The following is a 23,613-nucleotide window of genomic DNA, read 5'->3' on the forward strand; positions in this document are numbered from 1 at the left end:
ACGTGCTGAGTAAGAAGTTACTGTGGCCAAGGTCAGAGAGGTTTTTTGCCTGCTTTCTCCTTGAGGATTTTGATGGCTTCCTGTCTTACATTTAGGTGTTTCATACATTTTGAGTTTATTTTTGTGTATGGTATAAGAAAGTGGTCCAGGTTCATTTTTCTGCATGTCGCTGTCCAGTTTTCCCAGCACCATTTGCTGAAGAGACTGTTTTTATTCCATTGGATATTCTTCCCTGCTTTGTCAAAGATTAGTTGGCCATACGTTTGTGGATCCATTTTTGGGTTTTCTATTGTGTTCCATTGATCTGAGTGTCTCTTTCTGTGCCAGTACCATACTGTCTTGATGATTATGACTTTGTTATACAGCTTGAAGTCCAGGATTGTGATGCCTCCTGCTTTGGTTTTCTTTTTCAAGATTGCTTTGGCTATCCAGGGTCTTTTCTGGTTCTATACATATTTTAGGATTGTTTGTTCTAGCTCTGTGAAGAATGCTGGTGTTATTTTGATAGGTATTGCATTGAATATGTAGATAGCTTTGGGTAGTGTTGACATTTTAACACTATTTGTTCTTTCTATCCAGGAGCATGGAATCTTTTTCCATTTCTTTGTGTCTTCTTCAATTTCTTTCATAAACTTTCTATAGTTTTCAGTGTATAGATTTTTCACCTCTTTGGTTAGATTTATTCCTAGGTATTTTATGGTTTTTGATGCAGTTGTAAATGGGATCAATTCCTTGAATTCTCCTTCTTTTGCTTCATTGTTGGTGTATAGGAATGCAACCAATTTCTGTGCATTGATTTTATATCCTGCAACTTTGATGAATTTATGGATCAGATCTAGCAGTCTTTTGGTGGAATCTTTTGGGTTTTTCATATAAAGTATCGTGTCATCCCCAAAGAGTGGAAGTTTGACCTCCTCCTGGCCTATTTGGATGCCTTTTGTTTCTTTGTGTTGTCTGATTGCTGAGGCTAAGACTTCCAAAAAGATGTTGAATAACAATGGAGAGAGTGGACATCCTGGTCTTGTTCCTGACCTTAAGGGGAAAGCTCTCAGTTTTCCCCATCCTTTATCTCATTTGATACCTTGAATTGTGTAGGACAGGTATAAGTATCCTCATTTTATAGAAGATTGGACTGTGATGCAGATAAATTAAGGACTTAAGGACACACAAATAATAAATGGTAGAGCCAGGTCTTGGACTTAATCCTTCTGATCTAAAGTCCATTATTCTATACTTCTTATTTATTTAAAGTTTGTTTATTTTTGAGAGAGAGAGAGAGAGAGAGAGAGAGAGAGAGAGAATCCCAAGCAGGCTCTTTGCTGTCAGCGCAGAGCCCATCTTGGGTCTTGATCTTCTGAACCCATGAGATCATGATCTGAGCTGAAATCAAGTGTAGGACTCTCAAATGACTGAGCCACCCACGTGCGCCTTCCATAGTTTTTATAGCACTTACATCTCTGCCTGTTGTCATTCATATGAACATGTGCAATCTTGCCCTTGAAGAATGTAATGTTTTCATGAGATTCTAATTATGCTATAGAAAGGTCACATGTATACACTTGCAAGTAACTTTTTTTTTAAACCTGGAAAAATACGTATTTTAGAGAAGGCGGAGGTGTTCATTAGCCTCATGTCTGGGAAAATCTGCCACAAAACAGGTGATGTTTGTTTGCTCCTCTGTTCTCCCTTTGAAAATAAGGGGTAGTTGTAAATTTTATTTTCTCTATTCTTTTTAGATTTGGAATTCTATGACTGGGGAACTAGTACATATCTATGATGAGCACTCAGAGCAAGTCAATTGCTGCCACTTTACCAACAACAGTCATCACCTTCTCTTAGCCACTGCGTCAAGTGACTGTTTCCTCAAAGTAAGTGTGGATAATGAGAATTACATAGACAAATTTGATAGATGCATTAGAACATTTCTTTTGATTTTCTCATGTATTAATCAGGGTTCTTTTGGTTGCAGTGATAGAAACTTCCATATTAGATTAAGCAAAAAAAAAAAAAAGATATTATTGGTTTATGTAAGTGAAGAGTCTAGAGGGAGCATGGCTTCAAGCATAGCTGATTCCAGATGTTTAAATTATGTTCTTAGACTCTACCTTTTATACTTTGTTTCCCTCTTTGTTTGGTTTAGGCGTTGTTCTTTCAGTGTGGCAGGAAATATGGCTGTTCTCACCTCCAGGCTTACATGGGTCTTATAGTTTATAGTCACAGAGGAAATCATATTATATATATGTGTGTGTGTGTATATATATATATATATATATACACACACACATACATATATACATGATATATATAATACACATATATGTATTTTATATATATACAACACACATACATACATACATACATACATACATACATACATATAGGATCTACTCTTTCCCAGATCCCATAGATTTCATTTTAAAGAAGACTATTTGACTTTGTTTGGCTTATATGCTCATTGTTAAATAATCCTAGTCGCCTGTAGGATGGAATCCGTGGATTGGCCAAGGATCACAAGTGTAGCCATGTAGAAATGGGACCAGTGAGGTGAGGTCAGCTCCACTGAATTACATAAGAGGGACTTGATTCAAAAGAGAGGTTCTGTTATTAGGAGGAAGAAAAAGAGATGCTGACAGGAAAAAAAAGCTAAAACCAAAAACATACTCATTTCATATATGTTTGGTAATGCTTTATAATTATAAATTATAAAAGATTTTATCTTTTTTTTGGAGTTTATTTTGAGAGAGAGAGAGAGCACGTATGCGCGAGCAAGCAGGGGAGGGGCAGAGAAAGGAGAGAGAGCGAATTCCAGGCAGGCTCTTTTTTCCCCTGTTAAGTGCCATATTAAAGATAGCTAGATTGAATTTTCTGGGGTCCCAGAAAGATTCACTAACTTCTTTTAGAGTCTTTTTTGGATTGATTTCTGCCCTTTGTCCTCCTCCTCCCTTTTTTTTTTTTTTTTTTTTGATGTTTATTTTTGAGAGAGTGAGAAAGAGCAAGTGCACAAGCTTGGGAGAGCGGGAGAGGGCAGCAAGACAGGGAGAGAGAATCCTAAGCAGACTCCATGTTGTCAGCACAGAGCTTGACATGGGGCTTGAACTCATGAACCATGAGATCATGACCTGGGCCGAAACCAAGTGTTGGACGCTTAACTGACTGAACCTCCTAGGTGCCCTGCGCCCTTTCTTTTTTTAATGTCACACTATCTTTGTAATGGGACATTATATTTTTGGGAAGGTTCAGCAAAACATTTCAGTTTGGAAAACCTCATACATTCTGTTTGATGTTTAAGGTATTTGAACAACTTTAGAAAATATTGAAAGTTGTCCCCACTATACCCACAGGTTATTTCCCCCAGTAGTTCCTTTCAGACACGTTTCTGGAATCCCCAGGGCCCTGCACAGCTCAGTTTGAAACACTGGATTGGGTTAAAATAACAGCCTAACATAGTCTTACAGTCTTAGCTCATTTTTACTCAGATATGCTTTACCCTACTGAATAAACCCACCTCTAAAAAATAAGACTATTGTACTATTTAAGAAAAGTTTTGCTCTATTTGAACAATCCCAGCTCTAAAAACCTAAGACCTTTTGTTATGACTAATTTTTGATGTTTCTTTTTAATATTTTAGAGGGTGAAGAAGTTAATATTTCCTCATTTTAATTACAGACAAAAACCTCTAGGATGTGAGAACAAAGAGAGATCTATGGGGTATATTGGTTAGTCAACAGTTTTAATTAAGGACAAGTTATGCTTTAAGATCTGCCATACAGGGGCGCCTGGGTGGCACAGTCGGTTAAGCGTCCGACTTCAGCCAGGTCACGATCTCGCGGTCCGTGAGTTCGAGCCCCCCGTCGGGCTCTGGGCTGATGGCTCAGAGCCTGGAGCCTGTTTCCGATTCTGTGTCTCCCTCTCTTTCTGCCCCTCCCCCGTTCATGCTCTGTCTCTCTCTGTCCCAAAAATAAATAAACGTTGAAAAAAAAAAAATTAAAAAAAAGATCTGCCATACCACACCTGTATTACCATGTAGACAATTAGAACTCACTTCTTGTGTCTCTTGAACTGAGAGAAGCCAATGAAAATATGTAAATCTGGGGGTGCCTGGCTGGCTCAGTTGGTGGAGCTTGCAACTCTTGATCTCAGGGTTGTGGGTTTGAGCCCCATGTTGGGTGTAGAGAATATTTAAAAATGAAATCTTTTTTTTTTTAATTTTTTTTTTTTTAACATTTATTTATTTTTGAGACAGGGAGAGACAGAGCATGAACAGGGGAGGGTCAGAGAGAGGGAGACACAGAATCTGAAACAGGCTCCAGGCTCTGAGCTGTCAGCACAGAGCCCGACGTGGGGCTCGGACTCACGGACCGCGAGATCATGACCTGAGCCGAAGTCGGCCACTTAACTGACTGAGCCACCCAGGCGCCCCAAAAATGAAATCTTTAAAAAAAAATATGTAAAATTGAAGCTGCCCCCATGTAACTTGCCTTATCTGAAAAATTGGATTTACCTAGGACTGGGATAAAAAGGAGTCTAGGATGGAGATGGACGTGAAGAATAGGACGTATCTCACTGGTCATTTGCAAAGGATTTTTACCAAAGTTAATCACGGGGATGAATGAGTTCTTCTTCTGTGTTTAATATAGTTAGCATAAATCACCAGAGATGACTAGTCCTTCTTATTTACATTTAAAAAGAAACATTTTTTTCTTTAATGTTTATTTATTTTTGAGAGACAGAGACAGAGCATGAGTGGGGAAGGGGCAGAGAGAGAGGGAGACACAGAATCCGAAGGAGGCTCCGGGCTCTGAGCTGTCAGCACAGAGCCCGACATGGGGCTCGAACTCACAAACTGCAAGATCATGACCTGAGCCGAAGTCGGACACTCAACCGACTGAGCCACCCAGGAGCCCCTTTTTAATTTACATTTTATATACTTTTCAAACATATCCAAAAGGAAAGAGTACAATAATGAACCCTTGTGGTATCCATTGTTTAGCTCTAACTGTACTATTATCAGTATTTTGCTAATTTTATTTTATTGTCCTCCCCGGTCCCCCATCCCCATTTTTGGGGGTGGGGTGGTGGCTGGGGCACGTTGCAACAAATCCCAGGTATTATGTCATTTCACCCAAAATCCTTCAGCATGCGTATCTGAGGTCTTAAACATACATACCATGGCATTATTACCCCTAACATTAACAATGGTTTTGTAATATACCTGGTTTGTGCTTACTTCTCCCCATTATTCTTTTTCTTTTTTTAAGTTTATTTATGTTTAGTAATCTCAACACCCAATGTGGGCTTGGACTCACAACCCCAAGATCAACTGACCCAGTTAGGGGCCCCTTCCCCATTATTCTTAAAAACATACCTTTCTACCATGAGTTTGTTGGAATCAAAATATAAATTTCAGGTGACATTTAGTTGTTCTATGTCTTAAATCCCTTTTAATCTGTAGAAGTTTCCGTTCTCCTCCTCTTTTCTTATGCCATTGATGAGAACTTTAGTCTTTTGTCCTGTGGATTCTGAATTTGGTTGGTTGCTTCCTAGAGGTGTTTACTTGGTCTTCAAGCCTGTTACATGTCCTGTCAAATGTATTTATGTCTATCTTTGCTATCTTTGAATTTTTTTAGTCATTTTTTAGAGCATTAATAGATTTTAGCCTAGCTAGTATACTCAAGGTTTGCATGGGGAAATCTTAGAAATGACCATTTGGGTAACCTAGTATCTAAAAAAGTTTGGGGATATTTTATTTTACAAATTATTTATTATAGATCTAAGTAAAAATAGTAATGATTCCAAACTACTTTGTTAAAATGGGCAGTGATTAGTTATTTACATAACCTTTGGTCCTTTAATAGATGTAGGTGCTGATCTAAGGGCGGCTCCATTACTTGGTAATCACAATTCACCTTTGTATTTGATACCTTTGTATTACTATGAACATTTTTCTGTAATTGAAAAAACTTAAATGGGAGGGAAGAAAAAATGTTATGTGGTTTCTAACTTCCTTGTTCAGTACTAGTTTTGTAGTTATCTTTTTATCTTTCTCAAATAGCTGTGGGATTTGACCCAAAAAGAGTGTCGGAATACCATGTTTGGCCACACAAATTCAGTCAATCACTGCAGATTTTCACCAGATGATAAGCTTTTGGCTAGTTGTTCAGCTGATGGAACATTAAAGGTATGCTTTTGTTTATCATTAAAATTGGTTGTAATTTTATAGTTTTATGATTTGGTTATAGAGATAGGTTTCTGTTTTTCTCATTTCTACAGGAAGAGCTTCTTTAATTTCCAGGAGCGTATTTAATATAACTGTAATTGCTTGTCATAATGATTGTTTACGAATCGTTTACTGCCTTATGCTTTAAAGTTTATAAAATTTGAAATCTTAATTTTTTAAGCATATATTCTATTTAAGACCTCATAAAATTGAGACCTGTGGGGTCGAATTTGTAAAGGCCCTGCTTTATTTATTCTTTATTCTCCCTTTTATTTTATATTTTCCTGTTTTTGAGAGCTAGGAAAAAAAGTTTATTCAGCCTCCTGAAATCTATAGTCCTAAAAAAAACTAAATTCTTTACATTTTTACCTTCTCAAATAAGATCCAAATCCTACTTTCTTTATTACTCCTGTCTCCACCATCATTCTAGCCTCCTCTTTATTGATTCTCCTTTTTTCCTTTGGTCTTAAGTCCAATCTATCTTTGACCTCCTCATCTTTTTGTCTACTTTTCCCCCTCCCATTCTATAGTGTTTGCTCTGGTTCATGCTGTCATCTCCTTATGTCTGATAGCAGCTTTCTAAGATGTATTCTCCATCCCTCCTAATTCTGGTACAGAACTGCTAGAATAACTTTACCTCTGTTTTCATCTTGCCACTTTAAGCTGGAACACAAAAGTACCACATTATAAATTGTGATAAACCAGGCTTATCAGGTGCACCTCTGAGTCTCTTTACCTTTCATCATTCTGCCACCTCTGTTCCTGTTCAGTTTGTTTCTTCTAATACACTTAACACTAATTGTTTTGGGCAAGATAATTTGGGGGCTTATGTCTGGTACTGTTTTCATATATATATTTCAGTAGTTTTTCGGCAGAATTTTGGCCTCCAATTCATTTAACCATATTTAAAAAAACCTTTTTTTACATGTTTATTTATTTTTGAGAGAGAAAGATGCTTAACCTGCTGAGCCACCCAGGTTCCCCTAACCATATTTTTTAATGACCTTTAAACCTTTATGCAAAACCTTCTTCAGGGGTGCCTGGGTGGCTCAGTCGGTTAAGTGTCCGACTTCAGCTCAGGTCATGATCTCATGGTTTGGAGTTCGAGCCCTGTGTTGGGCTCTGTGCTGACAGATCGGAGCCTGGAGCCTGCTTCAGATTCTGTGTCTTCCTCTCTTGGCCTTCTCTCCCTTGCTCACGCTGTCTCTTTCTTTCAAAAATAAATACATATTTTTTAAAAATTTAAAAACCCACTTCTTCAGAAAGTGTTCTCTTATAACATCCATGTATCTGGTTCTGAGTGCACCACCCATCCTTCTATCTATATTTATGTATATTGATAGGAACTGTTCAGTTGATCTTCTCATTTCCACTTGTAAATATGTTGTGCTGTTCAGTTCAATCATTTTCATATGTCTTTGATAAGATTGCATATAGATTTATGATCTGCAGAGACCTTGCATCTTGTACTCTCTGCAGTTCATAGTACAGAATTGTACTCAAAACACGCACTCAGTAAATTTTCTTGACGTATTTTTTTCCAGAAAAATGCTTGAACCCTCCTGGGCACTATTTTGTTTGTTAGAATCACTAGAGAAGATTTGTTAATGCTGATAGGTAACTCCTAAGTTACAGAAAGTTACAGAAATCTCTTGATGGTGATTCTCTGGTTGAATCTTTGATTTATCTTTGTTGGTTGAAGATAACTTGTTTTGTAGAAATTACTTCAGGGCATCTAGGAACCCTTTCTGGTTAGAATTCTACTTTAAAGAATTTTCTAGCTATTAGTAGATGTTGGGAGCATTCTTAGGTAGAATATTCAAGTAAATAGATTTTGACCTCTATGACATGTTATCTACGAATATTAAATACTGTCTCTTTCTTTAGGACAATCCATATCAGAGGAGGTTTTTCAGAACACATTTGGATGGGTTAAGACAACCCTTTTCTGAGAGATTCTTTTAAGATCTTCTCTTTATGCCCCGTATTTTTTCTTTTTAAAAATTTCATGATAACGTGCTGCGTTGGTGTGGGTTTGTCTTCATTTATTGTGCTTGGCACTTGGTGGCTTCTTTCAATTTGGAAATTCATATACTTCAGTTCTGTAGTCTTCCCTTAATTATTTGATGTAATTTTTCTCTGCTTTTTCTTCTTAGAATGGCTGTCTGTTTTTTTGGTTGTTTTCTTATTTTTCTGTCCTTCTCTTTGTCTATTTGCCCTCCTTTCTGGAAGATTTCTTTAGCTTTATTTTCTAGCTTTATTTTAATCCTTCTATTGGATTTTTAATTTCTCTTGTATCTTAAAGTACTCATTCTTATGATCAGTTTCCTTTTTGATTTTATACTATATTTGTCATAGATGGAGTTTCGTTAATCTTTTTGTGGTGTTAACAGTTTTTTATTTTTTATTTTGTAAATATATATTTTAAGAGCTGCATCTTTTTTTTTAAGTTTGTTTATTTTGAGAGAGAGAGAGAGAGCATGTGCACAAGTGTGGAGGGACAGAGAAAGAGGGAGAGAGAGAGAATCCCAAGCAGGCCCTGCACTGTTAGCACAGTGCCCAATGTGGGGCTCAATCTCAGGAATCATGATATCATGACCTGAGCCGAAATCAAGAGTTAGATGTTAACCAACTGAGCCACCCAGGTGCCCTTGTGAATAGTATTTTTTTTAATTTCATATTCCTGTATAGTTGCTGTTTTCTTTGTTGGTTTCAGTTTCTGTCTGTATTTTAGAGGTATACGTCAGCTATCTGATCCTTGGGTATAGCTACAGATGTTTTATGACTTACGATGGTTGACTTAGGATTTTTCAACTTTATGATGGTGTAAAAGTGATATACATTCAGTAGAAACTGTACCTCGAATTTTGAATTTTAATCTTTCCCTTGGATAACGATATGCAGTCTGATACTGGTGATGTTGGGCAGTGACAGGGAGCCGCAGCACCCAGTCAGCCATGAGATCACAAGGGTGAACAAGGGTGATACACTTACAGCCTTTCTATATCTGTATCGCCATTCTCTTTTTTGCTTTCTCTACAGTATTTAATAAATTACAGGAGATATTCAACATTTTATTATAAAATAGGTTTTGTTAGATGATCTTTGCCAGCTTTTGGCTAATGTAAGTGTTCTGAGCACATTTAAGGTAGGCCAGGCTAAGCTATGGTGTTCAGTAGGTTAGGCATATTAAATGCATTTTCAAATTATGATATTTTCAAGTTATGATGGGTTTATTGGGATATAACCCCATGGTTAAGTTGAGGAAGATCTGTATATGTATTAGATATATAAATCCTGCTCCTATTTAGGAGTGTAGCACCAAAAAGCTGATAGGGAATTGTAACCTTGCTTATTATGAGTTTCCCTGAAGGGTTGTCTGGGAAACTTCTGTCAGACTTTTTAGATCTTTCGTCTTGATCTCGTTGGATATTCAGAGAAAAATCTTTAGTCTACGTCTAGGGTATAAGTCTGGTTGGCAAGTTCTGAGACGATGTTGAGGTAGAGATCTCAAAATTTGGAATATAGACTTTCTTTTAATTTCCCAATTTTCAGAATGATGACTTTGCTCTCAACTGTGATGGGTCTAGAAAAAACCTCTACTCTTCAGCCAAAGTAGGGACACAGCAACTTGGATTGCATAGTTTGGGAGGGGGTTTTAAGGGATTTGTAGTGATTTCTCTTGATTTAGCTCTACCCTTAGAAGGTACCCAGTGCAATACTTCCTTTGCCTTTTAGGAGTTCTGTGGTATCAATTGGGCTGCTTCTTGGCTTTCCCTGTGGTGGGCTCAGGACTCAGTATTTAGGAGTCTCCTTATTGCTTGCCTTTTTGCTTTTTACCCTTTATAGTTTTGTTGCTATTATCTCTTCCTCCTTTCTCCTTTGCCTTGTGAACTATGCCTATGAAGAAAAGTTCTCTTTACTGTTGTTTTGTGTGGTTTTGGGAGGGTATGAAGATGAATGTTTGTATTCTATCTACATCTTTAATCCGAATCCTATTTCCTTCAGTAACACTATTGTTTCTACTCACCTATGCTTGAAACATGAGAAGAATCTGTCTTTTCACTTAAAATGCATTTTTTGATTATTTAGTGAATACTTAATATGTGTCAGACACTGCACGAGGCATTTGGGTTTTAAATACTAAAAAGAAAAAAACAAACAAAACATGAAATATTTCCTGGCCTGAAGTTGTTCAAATTCCAGTTGGAGAAAGTGGTAAGGGAATAGACAAGCTGTGGAAATGGTAAAGGTGCTCTGAGAACAGATGAGTGTTGTGTCCAGATGTGTTCAGGCACCTGGTGCTGCACCCAAACTGTAACCTTTTCTCCTTTTTCATGATCTTTGTTATCCCATTTTATGTGTCACTTTAGCTTATGCTGACCCTTTAGCCTAGAGTCTAGGCCACAGAGTGTTCCTCTTGTCTTTTTAGTGTTGAAAATCTCTCCATCCTAAGTTGTAGGCTAATCTTCAGGGAGGAGACTGAGATGTCCACCTCTGCAAAAACTGTTCCCTCAAGCCCACAGCTTGGGTCTAGCATTTCCACTGTGCTTTATCTTTTCCTCTTAAATGACACATCCGATGTACTTTGTCTTAGAGTCACTTATGGGCTTGTCTTACCTCCTTTAATGGCCTGTAAACTCCTTGAGAGAGAGGTATCTATACCTGATTTATTTATGTAATCTTCCAAATGATGAGCATAGCGGTTAATGTGTTCACGATGATAAACTTTTTTTGTGTCCCTTCAAATCAAAGTAAGACTTCTCCAAACTCGAAAGAAAAAAGTGTTAAAAGTCTTCAGGGACAGGATTTTGATATCATGTGTGAGTATCAAAATGTGATTGTAGAGCACAGAGCAGTAGCAGCAGGGGAGAGACATTATTGCACTCTTGGTGAGAACTGCCGTGTTTGTGGCAGCTTTCCCACAGTGCTATTAAGGCAGTATCGTTAGCTAGTTCGTGCTGATACAGTGACGTGTAGTAAGCAGAGGTCCTGTAAAATGATGTTGGATAACAGCATCTCAAGGTCAAAGTCTTCGCAAAGCCATTGCCTTCTGAGAGGATGAAGAACTGTAAAATTATTTCCTGCCCCAAATGGCTCTGTAATCTTTTAAGCATTTTGCAGGGTATCATGTTGATAAGCATGTGTTTTTCAGGCCCTGTTGATAAACTGTTTCAAAATGTGACTTTTATTTAAAATTGCCATGTAAACCACACAAAGCCCAGGGTGCACATGGGCCCTTGATACAGTATAGTGACTTGCTCAAAATCAAATGCTTGTATTTACTTGGTCCCTCGATGTGTGGAATTTCATCATTCATTGGATAGGAGCTGAAGTCAGGTCCAGATGCAGAATGTAGTTTAGACAGGTTTAATGAAATTGGGTTTTGTTAGGTTTGTTCTTTCTTTCTTTCTTTCTTTTTTCTTTTTTTTTATGTGTATTTCTGAGACAGAGACAGAGCATGAGTGGGGGAGGGGCAGAGAGAGAGAGAGACACAGAATCAGAAGCAGGCTCCAGGCTCTGAGCTGTCAGCACAGAGCCCGACAGGCTCGAGCTCACAAACTGTGAGATAATGATCTGAGCTGAAGTCGGTCACTCAACCGACTGAGCCACCCAGGTGCCCCCTTTCTTTCTTTTTTAAATCCCGGCAGTGGTGGCTTGGTAAGCAATGTGATTTCTCATATATGTAGTTGATGTGACTGAAACTTCTGGCATTTATGTATAGGCTTTTTTTTTTTCCTCTTTAAGTACCAAGGAAGGCTATTTTATTATCTGATGTCTTTTACTTCATCCACTTTATCCACATTTGTTGCAAGGGTAAAGGTTTTGGTATTGGTTATATTCCTTAGTGTATATAATGTGCCTCTAAACTTGAGATTTAAATTTTTTTTTTTTTACATTTATTTATTTTTGAGAAACAGAGACAGAGCATAAGTTGGGTAGGAGCAGAGAGAGAATGAGACACAGAATCCGCAGCAGGCTCCAGGCTCTGAGCTGTCAGCACAGAGCCCAACATGGGGCTCGAACTCACAAACCGTGAGATCATGACCTGAGTTGAAGTCAGACGCTTAACCGACTGAGCCACCCAGGCGCCCCTCTAAACTTGAGCTTTAAAAATGTGCTTGGTGAAACAAATCTGGTTTTACTTTGGAGGTGTTCTTTGGAAGCTGAGTTAAACCCTAAGAAGGAGGTTTTTTGTTTTTTTGTTTTAATTTTTAATTAAACAAAATTTTTTTGTTTTTTTGTCGTCCTTGACCAACCCTTGGTCTGGGCATGGTAGTCATTATCACTCTGTGAAGCTCAGTTGCTGTTTAAGGCCCAGGGGAGTGGAGATGGGTCTTCTTGAAGGCCTTTGTCTTTTGTGCCGCTTAAGTGTATGGCCCCACAAACACATAAGGTGCCTTGCTTCCTTTTAGCATATTCTTTGTTTTTATTTTCAGGGACTTCCTTATGTCCCTGGATACTCTTGCTACGTTTATAACTTAGCTTAGACTGGGCCTTGTGTGGTGTCCAGGTTGTGCATGCAGTAGATAGATGGAAAGCAAACTTCATGCCTGGCACAGCAGAGGGCAGCAGTGGCAAGTCGTGAGTCTCACCTTTCTTCCTGTTCTCATTCTTATTGTCACCACCTAATCTTTAGCTTCCTCCACACCATGCAAGGGTTTTTTAGCATTTAGTTTTACATTCTGCATTTTGCATTTCAGGCAGTGCTTCTAGTTTTTTTTTCTTTTTAGGAAGGTGCTGAATGAAACTGGAGTACTTAATTTGAAAGCTTTATAAAAAGTCACACATAAGTGAAAACAGTTCATTAGAAAAAGTGAATAATTTGTGTGACATTTAATCCCGGTAGAATTCTAGATGTGTGATTTGAGATTAAAACAAACTTAAACTTTTTTTTTTTTTAATTTTTACAATCTGAAGCTTTGGGATGTGAAATCAGCAAACGAGAGGGAAAGCATTAATGTGAAGCAATTCTTCCTAAATTCAGAGGAGCCTCAAGAGGATATGGAAGTGATAGTGAAATGTTGTTCATGGTCTGCTGATGGTGCTAGGATAATGGTGGCAGCAAAAAATAAGATCTTTGTAAGTATCCGTATTTTAACAAGCCAAAATTAGCCTGATTTAAAGAAAATGAAAACATCTATTGATTTTTGCATTTTATACTGTTTATTGATATAAATAATAACGTATAGCTATATGATTTTGGGTAGGCTCCCTAACTTCTTCGTTCTCAGAATTGTGTTCTAGGGGATGTTGGGGATTGGCTTTGTGCGGAAAGGTTTCCATGGTCACACAGGTTTGAGAAATGTGTATTCCTTTCCTTATTAGAGTCACTCAGTGTATACTAGCATACCTAAGGCCTCCATAAGTCCTATAATACAAAAATAATTTATGTTGGTTAGTCCAGTGTTTCTCAAATAGATTTAAAATATGGAATACTTTCTGTATCACTTTTTTTTTTTTTTTTTTACAATTTTGAATACATTGATTTAGGTGATTTTCAAAGTGCTTCCTTACTCCTCAAATTTATGATTTGGTGACTGTGATAGAAAAACTTAACAACTGAAGAATATTGTGAGATTTCTATGATGTAAATGAGGACAATATGTTAAAATAGTGAATGACAAGGAAATGTAGTAATAGCTTACATTTGTATTCAGGGTGCTCTCACATGTTTCTCTTGATATAAATGTCCAAGAGACGCAGCAGATTACAATATACCTATGCTAATAATGAGGCAGCTGAGGTTCAGAGCAGCCAAATAATTTGTCCCAAGTTATACCATGGATTTGGAAAGATAGATATTCTGATTTATGGCTCAGGGACATTTCATTCTAATAGTAATTTTAAAAGACTTGATAAGAGATACTACAGTTCTATTTTCAGCTTTATTGAGGTACAGTTGACGAAATTGTAAGATATTTAAGGTATACATGTGTGAATTAATATGTGTATGCATTGTAAAAGGATTCTCCCCACATGGAGTTAAATAACATATCTGTCACTTCATGTATTTACCTTCTGTGTGTGTGTGTGTGTGTGTGTGAGAGAACATTTAATTTCTACTCTTAGCAAATTTCAGTTATACCATACAGTGTTAATCAACTGTAGTTACCGTGTTATACATTAGATTCTCAGATCAATTTATCTTGAATGGAAAGTTCGTATTCTTTTACCAACCTCTTCCTATTCTCCACACCCAAGATAGTGCAATTTAATCATTTGTTTATCTATCTATCTATCTATCTATTTATGTGAATGTTTTATTTAATCATTTTTGTTTACAACCGAAACTCTGGGAATTCTAAATTAACATCCTTGCGTGTGAGCTTCTTATAGACACCAGAGAAAGTTTCAACCTTGTGTTCCACATTGTTCTGCTGTGCCTTATCCAAATGAACCTTTATGAGTCATCCAATTTCACATGGTTCTCTTGCTCACAATTTCACTTGAGAAAATCCAGTCCTCCAGGATCATGTCATGCATGGCTGTCAAAGTGTGGCTGTTGGGTCACTTTTCCTTATTTTTAATATGGTTTTTTCGAGTTGACGTAGGTAGAATTCTCTCAGCAATAAAGACTGTGCTTTCACTGAACTTTTTCTCCAATTCACAGACTAGCTAGACTTAGATTTTCTGGAAAGATTTCATTTGAGGAACAGGAACAAAGATGATGATAGCTTTCTGACAACTACTAACTTCAATTTCCTTGGCTGCTGTTATATTCAGCTACCTTAGCTGGGCTTGGAGGTCTGAGTCCATCTCCAGCTCAAGGAGAGCCTGGGAGATGTCGCACTTGAACTTGTCCAGCTTCTCGCCATTGGGCTTCATGATTTTTGCACTTGAACTGAACACTCTTGCACTCTTCTTCTTCTTGAACTTGCACTCTTCTTGGTGAGAGTGCTAGCTTAGGAAGAGGCCTTAAGTCTCTTGAGAGCTCCTCAAATCCCCTGAGATAGTACAATTTTAAAGAATATAACTGAAATATACTGTATATTTACATAAAAGCTGACTGAGGGCCCATTTATATTGTTTTTGATCTAGTCATTGATCTGTGACCCTTCGATCTTGGTTGCATGTCGGTTTATACTCCTTTAGCATGCAATTGAAGAAAAAAATAGCAAACTTTTTAAAGTTTGTTAAAATTTAGGAACAGAAAAGGAACCATTGCGTTTATAAGATTTGAAGGTTAAAAAATTTTTTGTTGTAAAATATATGTAAAATCTGCTACTTTAGCCCATTTTTAAATGTATAATTCAGTAATATTAATTACATTCACAGTGTTGTGTAACTCAGCACTGTTTGCAAAACTTTTTCTTCACCCCCAAACAAATTCTGTAACCAGAAACTAGTAACTGCCCATTCCTCTCTGCCCCCAACCCCTGGTAACCTTTAATCTATGAATTTGCCTGTTCTGGATATTTCATATAAGTGGAATCATATAATATTGGTCCTTCTGTATCTGGCTCATTTCATTTAGCGTAATATTTTCAAGGTTCATCCATGTTGTAGCATATATAAACTTCATTCCTTTTTATTGTCAAATAATATTCCATCATATGGATATACCACATTTTGTTTATGCATTCATTTGTTGATGGACACTTGGGTGTTTTCACCTTTTGGCTGTTGTGAATAATGATACAGTGATCATGGTGTACAAGTATCTGTTTGAGCCTCTACTTTCAAATCTTTTGTGTACACACCTAGGCATAGAATTACTTGGGTAATTCTAAATTAGCTTTTTTGAAGAACCACCAAACTACCTGCACCATTTTGTATTCCCGCTAGTAGTGTTACAGGGGGTTCCACTTTTTTCTTGCCAAACCTTGTTATTTTCCATTTTTTTAAAAATTATAACCATCCTATTAGGTGTGAAGTGGTGGTATCTAATGGTTGTTTGACTTACATTTCCTTAATGACTAGTGGTGTTAAACAGAATTTGAACATTTAATTTTTTTTTTTTAATTTTTTTTTTTTCAACGTTTATTTATTTTTTTGGGGACAGAGAGAGACAGAGCATGAATGGGGGAGGGGCAGAGAGAGAGGGAGACACAGAATCGGAAACAGGCTCCAGGCTCCGAGCCATCAGCCCAGAGCCTGACGCGGGGCTCGAACTCACGGACCGCGAGATCGTGACCTGGCTGAAGTCGGACGCTTAACCGACTGCGCCACCCAGGCGCCCCAGAATTTGAACATTTTAAAAGATCTGTTCCAGTGATAGAAGAAAACAACTTTATATTGCATGAAATATGTTTTTGTTTTAAAAATCTAGACGAGGTTTTTATTTTACCTGCTAAAATAAAACTACCCTAAAATTACCCTTAATTACATGTAGATCCCTATTTCTTACTCTCTGGTTTCTCCATTCTCCTCCTTCTGGTTTCTTTCAAACTCTTTTGTTGGCCTATTCCAATTGTTAGGGCTTTACCTTTTTACCACTTAGTAATTGGTGGTAATAGGACAGATGCCTATTTCATACATGCTAAGTTTCCTCTGTCACCCTCCACCATTAATTTTTAAGAACAATCTATCCTGGAAAACTATATTTTAAATATGGTTTACTATCTTTTGTTGTTGGCCCCCGATGTTGTGCTGCTTACCATCTGTGCATACTTGCAGGGCTGTGTGCATATTTATGGCTCCCGCTGGAAGCTTTTTTTTTTTTCCCTCCTAAAGACTATACCTTGGTCTTAAATCACAATACTGTATATTGCTATGAATGTTTTTATCGTTTAGCAAAAACTTCAGAAGAGTATATTCAACATTTAAAAATTTTTCAAAAGTTGAAGCTTGCATTACACAAAAATAGCTTTTTTTAATTCAAAAGTGGGAAAATGATCAAAATGGAATAATTTGATAGCACTGAAGAGAAATAGAAATGGTTGAACTAATTTAATTTTAGCAAGCCTCTGCTCTATATTATTTTGATCATCTTCATTTATGAGTATCCATTTTCCTCTTTTGAATACACAAGCATTCAGGAGAACTTCTCTGTATGTTAATTTGGCTAGTCCATTCATTTATTCACAAAGGTTTTATTTCTCCCTAGGCCAGCTTGAGACATCATCCATGATAAATTTTTCTTTTTTAATGTTTATTTTTTATTTTTTTTATTCTTTTAATGTTTATTTTTGAGAGAGAGAGAGAGAGAGAGAGAGAGAACTTGAGCGAGTGGGGAGGGGCAGAGGGAGAGAGAGACAGAATCCGAAGCACGCTCCAGGCTTCTGTAAGCACAGAGCCTGATGTGGGGCTCAAGCTCATGAACCATGAGATCATGACCTGAGCTGAAGTCTGATGCTTAACTGACTAAGCCACCCAGGTGCCCTGATAAATTTTTCTTTATAGGAAACATGTTACAAGATGAGCAGTATTTTAAAAGTATGTGTATATTGATTTATATCTTATTTATGACTGTTAACTATCAGTAATTGTGTTTTGTCAGGACTTATAAATTTATATTCAGTTTGAATATAGCTTATTTTTAAAAGTATTTTATTTTCATAGATAACCTATTTTATGTTGACAGCTTTTTGACATTCATGCCAGTGGCCTGTTGGCAGAAATCCATACAGGCCATCATAGCACCATCCAGTACTGTGACTTCTCCCCACAAAATCGTTTGGCAGTGGTGGCTTTGTCCCAGTGCTGTGTAGAGGTGAGTAGTTCACTTACTCTGTGAAGTTTGAGTCTCCAGAGGTACAAGGATGCCAAACAATGGGCTACTTAAACCTTTAACTACTGAGGATGTTTGAGAAATGAGTGGCTGTATTAATTTTTTCAAAAACAGTGAGTTCCTTATATTTGTTTTCCAAAGATGGATTAGTTTTCCCAAGCTTTGTTACTATTTATTTCTTGAGTGGGTCTTACCATCAGGTAATTTGGAGACCCTTGTGATGACAGTCTAAGAAGGTGGGTATGGGCTTTTATCTGGAAAATAGACAAATCCACTTGGTTCACAGGGTCTTCTCAAAGGAAGCTTGACTACTGCAAGCACTTCTTTAGTGTTCTGTGCTTATTTCAGCAATTTTTAGTGAGTTTGACAATCTTGCCCCTTACTGTGAAGATGTTGGGGAGAGTTTCTGAGCTATAGCCCTTCAGCATGGAGATATCTTCAGCATGGAGATATAATAGGTGAGAGTGAGTGGGTAAGCTCTGTAAGGTCTACTTACCTCCGAGTACAGAAGCAATGCAACTAACACTGAAGAACTTCCCTGCCGAGAATCTTCCCATTGGAAGCAGAGGCAGTGAGTGTGGGCAGGCTCCAGTCCTATTTGAAATGATGGGAAGAAGTAGGGTACTGTGGCAGTGTTCTTGTCAGTGGAGTCCTTGAATTGAAAAATTCAGATGTGCTAGATCTTTCACCTTAGCTATAGATCCTCAAGGTAGATGTGGTTGGAAATTTCCTCTTTGTGGGTTTTTGTCAGGATTTTTAGGAGGAGTGGAGGAGCAACTCTTCTTTCAGCCTTTTCTGTCACTTCTAAAATCCTTACCCTTTCCTATTAGAAAGCTCAAGGAAACATTGTCCTTTTTCCTAAAATGGGGGCTCTAATAAATGATGGGGTAGAACTAGAAGGGAAAAGGGAAGGATTTTCAATGGATATTTCTTAGTTATGGAACCATTTTCATTTGTGGCCTTTAGCTTTGTATGTCCACAAGAGCTTGGACTCTAGTGATAAGGCAAAGAAAATTTCATACAATTAATTTGTAACCATAGAACTCACCGATTGAAACCCACTGGGCATGTGATGAAGTACTTGTTTTGTCCATGCTTATTCTGAAATCGTAAAGTGGGTCTGTCATTCAGAGTGTAATGAGAGGAACTCGGGCACATATGGTACTTCATTAGACTGGAATATATTTGAATAATTTATAGCAGAACTCAGGACAAAATATAGCCAGGGTGGCAGACATTTACAATTGATAATAACCATGAATAACAGAAGTGTGTACATGTACAATTAGTGTATTCGGTTTTGCCATTGGTTGAAATGAGAATTAGATGACAGTGGAAAATAGTCTATTTTTTTGATGACTTATAAAAAAATAGATAAAATGCATGATTCCAAAGTTTTATAATAAGCTATATTCAGAGAAGTCTTGTTTTCATTTCTATCCCTATCCCTTTTTCTAACTCCTGCCAATAGGTAGCTGTTTTTGTTTTTGGTTTAACATTCCAATGTTTCTTTTTGTGTATATAAGCAGATATCTGTATGTATTTTGTATAAACAAAATCTCCATGTCTATATCCATGTATATATCGGTATTTGTTTTTCATCTCTTACACAGTATAGTGTGTGTATCCAGGTGTGTGTGTGTGTGTAAATATACACATATACATATATAGTGTAATATATATATTTTTTACATAGAAGTATATATGCTCTTTGCTTATTTTCTGTAAATCTATCTCGGCGACTAGTCATTGTCTGGGTGTTTTTTATAGCTATATGATATTCCATTATGTAGTTTATTCAGTCAGTTCTCTTTTTTTTTTTTTTTTTAGTGTTTATTTATTTAGAGATAATGAGCAGGGGCAAGGCAGAGAAAGAGGGAGACAGACAGAGACTGACATGCGGAGCCTGATGCAGGGCTTGAATGCACAAACCATGAGATCATGACCTGAGCCGAAATCAAGAGTTGGACACTCAACTGACTGAGCCACCCAGGCGCCCCAGTCAGTTCCATATTGATGATCCTTTGGGTTGTTTACAATTTTTGCTATTAAAAATAAGATGCAATGAATAATTTTTACACAAGTCATTCTGTATTTTTGCTAGTTTATTTTGGACTATATTCATAGAAGTGGATACTGGTTTACTTTTGCTATTTTCAATATTCTTGATATGTTCAAAATGCTTATGAATGTGATTTCCTATATATTTATTCTGTAGTTGTGGAACATGGACTCGTGTTTAAAAGTGGCTGACTGCAGAGGACATTTAAGTTGGGTTCATTGTGTGATGTTTTCTCCTGATGGATCATCATTTTTGACATCTTCTGATGACCAGACAATCAGGGTGAGAAATATTGACATTTTCATTCTAGACATTTACTGATCATAAACCTCCTAGAAACTAAGAAAATTGATGGGCAGTATTGGGGGCAGTAAAACAAGAAACTGCTAGATTCATATTTATCCTTGAAAAGTGCTATTACATGGACTATAACAGTCTCATTCATTCCATATGTGTTCATTGAGTATTATCATGGGCCAAATGTTGAAGTCCACTGATTATACTCTATTTTGATTCATTTAAAAATATATTACTAGATAATACATTGACTTAATTTTTGACTCTTTCCTCCATCTTAAATTCCCCCATCCAGTTATTTCCAATTCTAATGGATTCTGCCTTTCCATTTTCTGTCATTTGTTTCTACCTTTTCATTTCAAATTTAGGTGATCATTACATGTTGTCTCTCTTAATGTATTAGTGTGTGCCACAGTCTTTTCTTTCTTGGTTTTCTACATGCTGCTTCCAAGCTATTTTCCTCATGTACAATACAGTCATGTCATTTTTGCTTAAAAACAACTAAAAGTAAGTAGGTAGTCCTAAGTTTATATTGAAATTCTCTACAGTATGGTTTCATTCTGCTCCAGTCTTTCTTTTGGTTTATTCCTACAGGTAACCTATACTGGACTGCTCACATTTTCCCAACACCCTGTAGTTCCCTGCTTCTTTTGCTTTTATGGTTTCTTATGTTTGGAATACTCTATTTCCCTGTCTCTCTCCTTGTTGGAATCCTAACAGTCTTACACATTCCCCCCAGGCTTTCTGCAAAGCCCTTCCTAATAATCCATTTGGGAGAATGTATCTTCCCTTTAATGCCGTATAACCCTATGTCCTTTTCTTATGGTACTAACCAAATTCTGCTTTGAGTGTTAAGTAGATTTGCTTTACGTCTCACCTTCAGTTCTCCACTGCTCCTCTAACTTGTTCACACATTTTTTATTATTTTTTAATTTTTTTTAATGTTTATTTATTATTGAGAGACAGAGAGAGATAGAGCATGAGAATGTGAGGGGCAGAGAGAGAGGGAGACACAGAATCCAAAGGAGGCTCCAGGCTCTGAGCTGTCAGCGCAGAGCCCGACGCGGGACTCGAATTCACAAACTGCGAGACCATGACCTGAGCCAAAGTAGGATGCTCAACCGACTGAGCCACCCAGGCGCCCCTACACATCTTAAATTACAAGGCCTTTGAGGCCAGGGACCCTGTGGCATCTAATATAGTACTTTATATACATTGTAGCTGAAGTTTTTTTAGTATTTACTGTATGCTAGACATTGTGAGAAGTACTGCTCTTATATTTGCTAGTTCTGATAGCAGTCCTTTTTGCAGGTGAGAAAACAGTCACAGAAAGGTTAAATCAGTTTTGCTTATAGTGCCAGTCTCAATAAACTTGAGCCACAATGTAAATCAACTTACCTCTTTCTTCATCAAGAAGTCTTCTTAAAAAAAAGATCAGTCATATCACTAAGCATACTATTAATGGTGTGTTAGTGATATAGTTGATTTAAATTCTAGTACCAGTTCCTTATCTTGGTATCAGTTTGAAGACTGGCAGGAGTTCTTATTGTGAGAAGCACTGTATTAAGTAACCTTCCCAAAGTCACAACTTTAGGTGGAACTAGAATTCATGGTCGGGCACTCATTACTCTTAATACTAACTACTACTCACTGTAGCATATAATTTTTTTTTTCTTTTTTAGTGAAAAAAGATTTTTTTTATCTTGTTTCATTTTTAATTTTTTTAAATTTACACCTAAATTAGTTAGCATATAGTGCAACAATGATTTCAGGAGTAGAATCCTTAATGCCCCTTACCCATTTGGCCCATCCCCCCTCCCACAACCTCTCCCGTAACCCTCAGTTCTCCATATTTATGAGTCTCTTCTGTTTTGTCCCCCTCCCTGTTTTTATATTATTTTTGTTTACCTTCCCTTATGTTCATATGTTTTGTCTCTTAAAGTCCTCATATGAGTGAAGTCATATCATTTTTGTCTTTCTCTGACCAGTTTCACTTAGCATAATACCCTCCAATTCCATCCACGTAGTTGCAAATGGCAAGATTTCATTCTTTTTGATTGCCAAGTAATACTCCATTGTAACTCCATTGTATATATATACCACATCTTCTTATCCATCCATCCATTGATGGACATTTGGGCTCTTTCCATACTTTGGCTATTGTTGATAGTGCTGCTATAAACATGGGGGTGCATGTGTCCCTTTGAAACAACACACCTGTATCCCTTGGATAAATGCCTAGTAGTGCAATTGCTGGGTCATAGGGTACTTCTATTTTTAGTTTTTTGAGGAACCTCCATACTGTTTTCCAGAGTGGCTATACCAGCTTGCATTCCCATGTAGCATATAATAAGTATTTATTGAATTATAATCTAATAATTGAAAATTTCCTGGCATCATATGTATTTTGAGTGTGAAGCATGGTTTGTATCTTGCTTTAAGACTAAGGCTTCTCTTTACATATTTCAAAGGATGTGACTATCTTATTTTAGTTTTTTTAATCTTTTATTTAGCTCTGGGAGACAAAGAAAGTATGTGAGAACTCTGCTATAGTGTTAAAGCAAGACATAGATGTTGTGTTTCAAGAAAATGAAGTGATGGTTCTTGCAGTTGACAATGTAAGACATCTGCAGGTGAGTATTTTTTAGAAAACAATTGGAAAAATTGTGTGTGTGTTTTTTAATGTTTATTCATTTATTATTATTTTTTAAATGTTTATTATTTTTTTTTTTGAGAGAGAGAGAAACAGAATATGAGTGGGTTGGCAGAGAGAGTAGGAGACACAGAATCCGAAGCAGGCTCTAGGCTCTGAGCCATCAGCACAGAGCCCTACATGGGGCTCGAACTCATGAGCTGTGAGATCATGACCTGAGCCGAAGTTGGATGCTCAACCGACTGAGCCAACCAGGCGACCTGTTTATTCATTTATTTTTGAGAGAGAGCACAAGCAGGGGAGGGGTGGAGAGAGGGGACACAGAATCTGAAGCAGAGAGTCTGAAGCAGGCTTCAAACTCTGAGCTGTCAGCGCAGAGCCTGATGTGGGGCCCGAACTGATGAACATGAGTTTTCTACCTGAGCTGAAGTCGAATGCTTAACTGACTGAGCCACCCCGGCACCCCAAAAAATTTTGGTTGAACTTCCAATTCACATTTTTCTTGTTCAGTTTTGAATTTGGGAATCAGGCATAAATGTGTGATATCTAATAGGTGCTCAGTAAGTATTAGTTGAATAAATATGTGGGTCTTGAGCTGAGGCTTAAATATGCTTAATATTTAGAATTTTAAAAAGTGAACTTTGCCTCACTTCATTCCTCTCCTGTTGGTATCTATAATCACATTCCTTGATTTTCATGGAGTCCGGGAG

General features: G+C 37.2%; 1 protein-coding gene across 5 annotated transcripts in view; it reads left to right on the forward strand.

Annotated features, from left to right (window-relative positions):
- Nucleotides 1-23,613, forward strand: part of APAF1 (apoptotic peptidase activating factor 1) — an 88,944-nt gene that overhangs the window by 41,579 nt on the left and 23,752 nt on the right. The window contains exons 15-20 of one of the 5 annotated variants that reach the window (XM_047067436.1): nucleotides 1,737-1,868; nucleotides 6,053-6,178; nucleotides 13,139-13,300; nucleotides 17,745-17,873; nucleotides 20,110-20,235; nucleotides 22,764-22,883. In XM_047067436.1, the coding sequence (XP_046923392.1) occupies nucleotides 1,737-1,868; nucleotides 6,053-6,178; nucleotides 13,139-13,300; nucleotides 17,745-17,873; nucleotides 20,110-20,235; nucleotides 22,764-22,883 (795 nt within the window). Of the gene's footprint in view, nucleotides 1-1,736; nucleotides 1,869-6,052; nucleotides 6,179-13,138; nucleotides 13,301-17,744; nucleotides 17,874-20,109; nucleotides 20,236-22,763; nucleotides 22,884-23,613 lie in introns of those variants that run through there. The other 4 variants (XM_047067439.1, XM_047067438.1, XM_047067441.1 and 1 more) reach the window with 4 other exon arrangements.

Source organism: Lynx rufus, unplaced genomic scaffold (assembly GCF_022079265.1).
Source record: "Lynx rufus isolate CCGP_SWC_20201006 ecotype Redwood Valley unplaced genomic scaffold, mLynRuf1.p SCAF_7, whole genome shotgun sequence".
NCBI lineage: Eukaryota > Metazoa > Chordata > Mammalia > Carnivora > Felidae > Lynx > Lynx rufus.